Source organism: Salvelinus sp. IW2-2015, linkage group LG17, assembly GCF_002910315.2.
Source record: "Salvelinus sp. IW2-2015 linkage group LG17, ASM291031v2, whole genome shotgun sequence".
Classification (NCBI taxonomy): Eukaryota; Metazoa; Chordata; class Actinopteri; order Salmoniformes; family Salmonidae; genus Salvelinus; species Salvelinus sp. IW2-2015.
In genome coordinates, this window is record NC_036857.1 from 1,309,375 (window position 1) to 1,316,408 (window position 7,034).

The 7,034-nt window shown below is 44.6% G+C and overlaps 1 protein-coding gene across 2 annotated transcripts in view; it reads right to left on the reverse strand.

Annotated features, from left to right (window-relative positions):
• Positions 1-1,221: 1,221 nt before the first annotated feature.
• The window catches only part of LOC111976440 (RBBP8 N-terminal-like protein), a 17,330-nt gene continuing 11,517 nt past the window's right edge, over positions 1,222-7,034 (reverse strand). For both annotated transcript variants that reach the window (XM_024005270.2, XM_024005271.2), the window contains exons 5-13: positions 5,555-5,667; positions 4,313-4,388; positions 4,044-4,234; positions 3,867-3,919; positions 3,671-3,762; positions 2,720-3,536; positions 1,602-1,710; positions 1,441-1,498; positions 1,222-1,341 (exon numbers count right to left, since the gene is read on the reverse strand). In XM_024005270.2, coding sequence (XP_023861038.1) covers positions 1,642-1,710; positions 2,720-3,536; positions 3,671-3,762; positions 3,867-3,919; positions 4,044-4,234; positions 4,313-4,388; positions 5,555-5,667 — 1,411 coding nt within the window. In that variant the 3' untranslated portion in view covers positions 1,222-1,341; positions 1,441-1,498; positions 1,602-1,641. The remainder of the gene's footprint in view (positions 1,342-1,440; positions 1,499-1,601; positions 1,711-2,719; positions 3,537-3,670; positions 3,763-3,866; positions 3,920-4,043; positions 4,235-4,312; positions 4,389-5,554; positions 5,668-7,034) is intronic.

Consider the following 7,034-nt stretch of genomic DNA (forward strand, 5'->3'; position numbering starts at 1 on the left):
CAGAGACAGCAGAGAAGAGAGAGAGAGACGAGAGAGAGAGAGAGAGAGAGAGAGAGATAGAAGAGAGAGAGAGAGAGATAGAGACAGAGAGATAGAGAAGAGAGAGCAGAGAAAATAAAGTAGGACAAGCAGTATACTCCCGGGACAAGAGCAGAGTATTATCCCATGTGTGGCAACAGCAGCATATACTCCCTGTGTGGCAAACAGCAGCAGTTCATTAACTCCCTGTGTGGCCAACAGCAGCAGGAAGTCCGTGTGAAAGACAATCTTTATCAGTTGGAGGAGGAATTCAATATTATCACAATGCTATTATCTAGTTACGTCACTATCAAGGTTTATTCCATTGAATTACATCAAGCCACTAGCTAGAACCATGAGGACAACAGTCAGATGGAAGACGTTCTTGCTCCAAGTGTTTGGCACTGGCTGCCCCTCTGTTCCAGTCCCCGTCGAGGGCGTCATCTCCGTTGCAGTCAGGGTGGAACACAGCTGAAGAGAGGTCCTTCTGGGGACCACAATGCCTTGTTCCTCTCTTTCTACATCGAACTTAACATGGATGAGGCAAGAGGCACAACAACAAAAAAGGGGTTTAGCTGTTAATGGGTTTTCTTGTTTTTGTACCTCATCCTCTCTCTCTCTCTCTTTCTTGGAAGTGAGGGACATTTCCTGTGAAAGTGACACAATCTATTGACACTTTATGCCAACTCACAGCTCTCTGCCCGTCTGCCCAACAAGACGGGTAGCCTTTTCTCATCAGAGGTCTTGAAAACCTTTAATGATGGTTTTAAAAATTTGTCGAAATGAAACTCTAATTGCTTTATATTTTGACATTTTGTCAGGAATTGCAGCTCTGTCTCATTCTCTCTCCTCTCTCTCTCCAATTTCTTCTCTCTCTCTCTCGCTCTCTCTCTCTCTCTCTGTCTCTTCTCTCTCTCTCTCTCTTCTCTCTCTCTCTCTCTCTCTCTCTCCTCTCCTCCTCTCTCTCTCTCTCTCTCTCTCTCTCTCTCTCTCTCTCTCTCTCTCTCTCTTCTCTCTCTCTCTCTCTCTCTCTCTCTCTCTCTCTCTCTCTCTCTCTCTCTTCTCTCTCTCTCTCTCTCTCTCTCTCTCTCTCTCTCTCTCTCTCTCTCTCTCTCCTCTCTCTCCTCTCTCTCTCTCTCTCTCTCTCTCTCTTCTCTATGTCTCTCTTGTCTCTCTATGTCTCTCTATGTCTCCTGTCCTCCCTCCCTCTATCCATCCTTACCCTCTGTGTCTGTGTCCAGCCCCAGTCCTCATGGATCTCTGGCTGCTCTCTGACTCAGACAGACTGCCTTCCACTTCCTGGTGGTCTGATCTGCTCCCTGACTGTAAATGTCAAACAATGACATGACACTAACTGTAAAATGACCTCAGATCAGTTACATTTATACGCCGTGGCACCATATAGGAAGAGTAGATGCTTGCCTTGCCGTTGGAGAAAAGTTGCTTCTGCATCCAGAATTCAGAGCCTCAAGGAGCACCACTTAATTACAGAGAAACATCAATGAACATACTAACACAGGTATGGACACAGCTGTACATGCCCTTCTAACAAGAACACGTAGCCTTGTCGAGCTGTCCTGTACCTGGGCGCAATGAGATGGTCAGAACAGGGACTTCCTGTCCTCAGAGTCCTTTCCTGTCTTCTTGATCTACTTTCCCCTCAGCTTCCTCCTTCTCTGGCTGCTCTTCCTCCTGTGGATGGGGTTAGACATATCACATGACTAAATCACCGGTGTGTGCTGTGGTGTGGGTGTGTGTGCTGTGTGTGTGTGTGTGTGGGTGTGTGGTGTGTGGTGTGTGTGGTGTGGTGTGTGTGTGTGTGGTGTGTGTGTGTGTGTTGTGTTGTGTGTGTTGTGTGTGTGTGTTTGTGTGTGTGTGTGTTGTGTACGGCTTGTGATGGTGTGTGGTATGCACACGAGTCATGGAGTTTCGTGGATCTGATGCTCCTTATTCTAGGGTAACAGAGGCGTGTGAACAGAGACAGTGAGTGGTATGTGTATTTCACATGGGGTCGCTTAGAAATGTTCTTGTTTTTGAAAGAAAAACAATTTCTTTGTCCATTAAAATAACATAAAAGTGATCAGAAATACATTGTAGACATTCTTAATGTTGTAAATGACTATTGTAGCTGGAAAAGGCTGATTTTTAATGGAATATCTACATAGGCGTACAGAGGCTCATTATCAGCAACCATCACTCCTGTGTTCCAATGGCACGTTGTGTTAGCTAATCCAAGTTTATAATTTTAAAAGGACAATTGATCATTAGAAAACCCTTTTGCAATTATGTTAGTACAGCTGAAAACTGTTGCCCTGATTAAAGAAGCAATAAAACTGGCCTTCTTTAGACTCAGGAGCATCAGCATTTGTGGGTTCGATTACAGGCTCAAAATGGCCAGAAACAAAGAACTTTCTTTATTGATTCTTTAATCAGAACCGCAGTTTTCAGCTGTGCTAACATAATTGCAAAAGGGTTTTCTAATGATCAATTATCCTTTTAAAATTATAAACTTGGATTAGCTAACACAACGTGCCATTGGAACACAGGAATGATGGTTGCTGATAATGGGCCTCTGTATGAAAATCATGTGTTTTATGTTATTTCAATGGACAAAAATGTGTGCTTTTCTTTCAAAAACAAGGACATTTCTAAATGACCCCAAACTTTTGAACGGTAGTGTATGTCGGATCAAGTAGAGCACCTTAAGGTTGTGGTTGTTGGGGCTTTGCCTCTGTTGGCTGGTGGGACGTGTAGAAGAGGAGGATGAAGGAAGAGCAGGTGTGGAGGAAGAAGAGGATGAGGAAGAGGGGGGACAGGCCTGGCTCTGTGGCGAGGAGTCTGTCCTGGTGGTCCTGTTAGATGTCTCCCCTTCTATGTACATGTCCTGTAGCGTGGGGCTGGCCTTGCTGTCCTGTGGTGACTTAATGCTTTTGGATCTCCCAGGATCAGACAGGTCCAGAGGAGAGTCAGCCTCTTTCAGATTCTCCCCAAACACCATCTCTGTCTGCACCACCGCCTCCCTCCACGAGTGTGGCGCCACCCGCCTGTCACGCTCCTGTACCCATGCTGTTGGTCTCTCCCCGTGCTCAGTGGACAGACTCCTGGTCAGGCTGGCCTGGGGAGGGTGGCTGGGCTTGAGCCAGGCCTTCCCAAGGCTGCTGTTCTGCTGGACGTAGGTCTGTAGATTGGGGAAGCGTGGTAGGTTAGGGTTATGTTTGGATTGGGACACCAAGCCGTCGTCCACAGAGGTGGCCACGGTGACCCAGTCAGAGTGCTCCGGCAGGGGCCAGGGGAGGGAGAGACGGGCACTTTTGATGGGGCGCGGCCAGTAAGGGACCGGAGCGTGAACCAGGTGACGACTGTGCTTCTCATCTCCAGGTAGAGAGGAAGAGGTGGAGAAGGAGGATGAGAAGGAGGATGAAGAGGGGAGAGGCCTGTCTTTCTGGACAAGTAGGGGGTGTGGAATGGTGGGAGCGACAGGGGAACGCTGCTGACCAACCATCTCCACGCTATGGTCTCTAAGAGAGGGATGTGGGAAGAGGAGAAAGAGGGGGAAGAGGAGAAAGAGGGGGAAGAGGAGAAAGAGAGGAACATTTTGAATGCTAATGTTTTTCTCTTTTCTTTATTTGCTGTTATTGCCTCACTTGCTTACCTCTTCTGCCCAGTGTTGCCTCTGGCTGTAATGTGCTCTGGCCTCAATGCTTGTGGGATGGTAGTGGACATGGATAGGGGCTTATGGGATTCCTTCGTGAGATAAAAAGAGAGAGGGTGGCTGAAAGAGGACAAGGACATATATTCCTAGATATTTTTAGTTAACGATTTGTTGTAGACAAACAAAATATGCTTACATAGGATTGTTTCCCATTCAATCCCCTCACATCTCTGCGTTCAGGTAGTGTCTCTGTTTTGTCGAAAAGACAAGAAGAACATACATCCTGATGATTATACTGGTGATGATGACGAGTCGTCATTAAATGACTGTAAATCCTTTAGGTTCATAACGAAAGTGTTTCCTTTACTCTCACCGTCAACTCTAAAAGAGAGACTGTGGTCTGTCTCAGTCTTCACTATGGACAGCCCTGCAGTGGCGCCCTCTGGTGGCTGGTTAATAGACCTGATGGCTGTGAGGCGGTGTGGCGTAGCAGAAGGTGAAAGGTCAGCCGACTGTCTGACCTCTGGAGTTGCATCTTGGGAGGAGGAATGTCCACTCTGACCTCTGAAACGACAAGCATGTTACGCTCCCGAACACTCAAGACAGAAACACAGACTCACGTGTAAAACATACAGAACTTACTCTAGTGCCGCTCTCAGACGCCTGACTTCTTCTCGCAGCCTTTGGTTCTCCTTTTTCATCGTGTTCATCTCTCCAGCTACAAAATACAAAATACTGAAACTAGTCCCCAGGCCATGGCTAATGTTAAAATACTGAAACTAGTCCCCAGGCCATGGCTAATGTTAAAATACTGAAACTAGTCCCCAGGCCATGGCTAATGTTAAAATACTGCACTGTAGCTACAAAACAGGGGGCCTAGTTGGATCTTTACACAATGCTAGAGAAACATGTGGAGAAGGGAAGCTCAGAGTGCAAATGACAGGGGGCAAATGGAACATGAGTCCTCCTAAATGCAGTGTCGGGGGGGGGGGGTTCTCTAATTAGTGCAACAACAAAACAAGTTGTGTTATTGTCACACACCGGATAGTTGCAGTTTTTACAGGGTCAGCCATAGTAGTACGGCATTGTTGGAGAGAACGAGGGTTAAAGTGCCTTGCTCAAGGACAGACTTTTCACCTTGTCTGCTCAGGTATTTGAACCAGTTACCAGCCCAACGTCCTAACCACCAGGCTACCTGTCACCCACTCTCCTATTTGTTTAAAATGCAATTTGTACAGTGGTAAAGATGAAAATAAAAGCTTATTTCCGAATTAAACGAAAATCCCCACATCTGTGTCATGGTTTAAACAATTGTTTTTCCACATATGGCAGCACTTATCATCAGCCTAACACCTGACAGTCTCTTTTCAGGTCTACCAACTTTTCTTTCTACAAAAAAAAAAGGTTATTTCGTCAGAAAGACTCATCAATTAATTCAGGCTACATGAATGTAGACCCAATGATAATTTCCAACTGTCATTACACGTTGGGGAATTGTGTAACGTTTGTCTCTTTCCGTTCATCAAGTGGTGTTTGTCCACAGTGCTTTGCTTGGATACTGGAGTTATTTTGGAGTGGATGAACATGTGCAGATAGTCTCCTTTTTTGAAGTGATTTGGTTGACATCATGCGTGGTTTTTGATCATGCCAAATTGAAAGGTCATTTAAAAATAAATTTAAAATAAATAAATAAATGAATAAATAAATGAATAAATAAATGTACCGTTAAATGGCACCTTTACTATTTTGAAGCTCATAAACATTTTGGGTGACATGGGAGGTTCCTTAAAAAAAAAAKAAAAAAAACCCCCAGAGATTCCTCGAATGTCACAGTATAATTGCCACTCTAAATGGGGTTGATGTGATGTGTTAGCTGTCAGCTACCCAGGATGGAGATGTGCTGTAGGCTCTGGATCTGAGAGGTCTCATACTCCTGCTGCCGGCGCTTGGCCACATCCTGAGTCACAGTACACCTGTCACACAGCCCAGCCCTCAACCTAAAGCACAGAGGTCGGCGGGGGGTCAAACACTGACAAACATGGAGCTAGAGGCAGACTGGTGTTAAAGTAACTGTCTAGTGAAATACTTGAGTGTTAAAGTAACTGTCTAATGAAATACTTGAGTGTTAAAGTAACTGTCTAATGAAATACTTGAGTGTTAAAGTAACTGTCCAGTGAAATACTTTTCTTATAAGCAAAAAAGGTAATTAAATATGTTAAAAAGCAGCTTTTCCGTGTTAGAAATGGTGTGGCTATACCCACGATAACAGAATGGTGTGGCTAAACCCACGATAACAGAATGATGTGGCTATACCCACGATAACAGAATGGTGTGGCTAAACCCACGATAACAGAATGGTGTGGATAAACCCACGATAACAGAATGGTGTGGCCATACCCACGATAACAGAATGGTGTGGCTATACCCACGATAACAGAATGGTGTGGCTATACCCACGATAACAGAATGGTGTGGCTATACCCACGATNAATGGTGTGGCTATACCCACGATAACAGAATGGTGTGGCTATACCCACGATAACAGAATGGTGTGGCTATACCCACGATAACAGAATGGTGTGGCCATACCTACGATAACAGAATGATGTGGCCATACCTACGATAACAGAATGGTGTGGCTATACCCACGATAACAGAATGGTGTGACTATACCCACGATAACAGAATGGTGTGGGAGCATACCGGTCATTAAGTATATTCATACGAGTAGACCGCTGATTGGCCAGCTCAGCCAATGAGGCAGGATGACATCATTCTCTCTTTGAGGAAATATCCAATCAAATCAAATGTTATTTGTCACATGCACCGAATACCACGTGGGTAGACTTTACCGTGGAATATTTACTCTCCCTTTCCCAACAATGAAGAGTTAAAAATACAAATAAATAGCAAGCATGTCTGAAACGGTCTGTTTGAGATACAAGTTTTAAGTTGGGATTTTTAAAGTATTWTTTTTTTCCTCCAAATGTATCCGTTGGCCACAAATACAAGTATAAGATGAGTCAAGAATATTCCTTGGGTATGGGTTAAAAGAATATACACTTTTAAAAGTGATATTTTCACTGGGACAGTTACTTTAAAACAGCATACACACGGACACACACACTGGTGGCACAAAAAATGAATATAATACTATAATATACAGTATATGCCATTTAGCAGGTGCTTTTATCAGTCATTCATGCATACATTTTACATATGGGTGGTCCTGGGAATCCAACCCACGGTTTTGCCATTACAAGTGCCATGCTCTACCAACTGAGCTACATAAAATACCCCAAACACAGACAGACACATTGCTACATGCCCATACAGTACACACACACACACACACACACACACA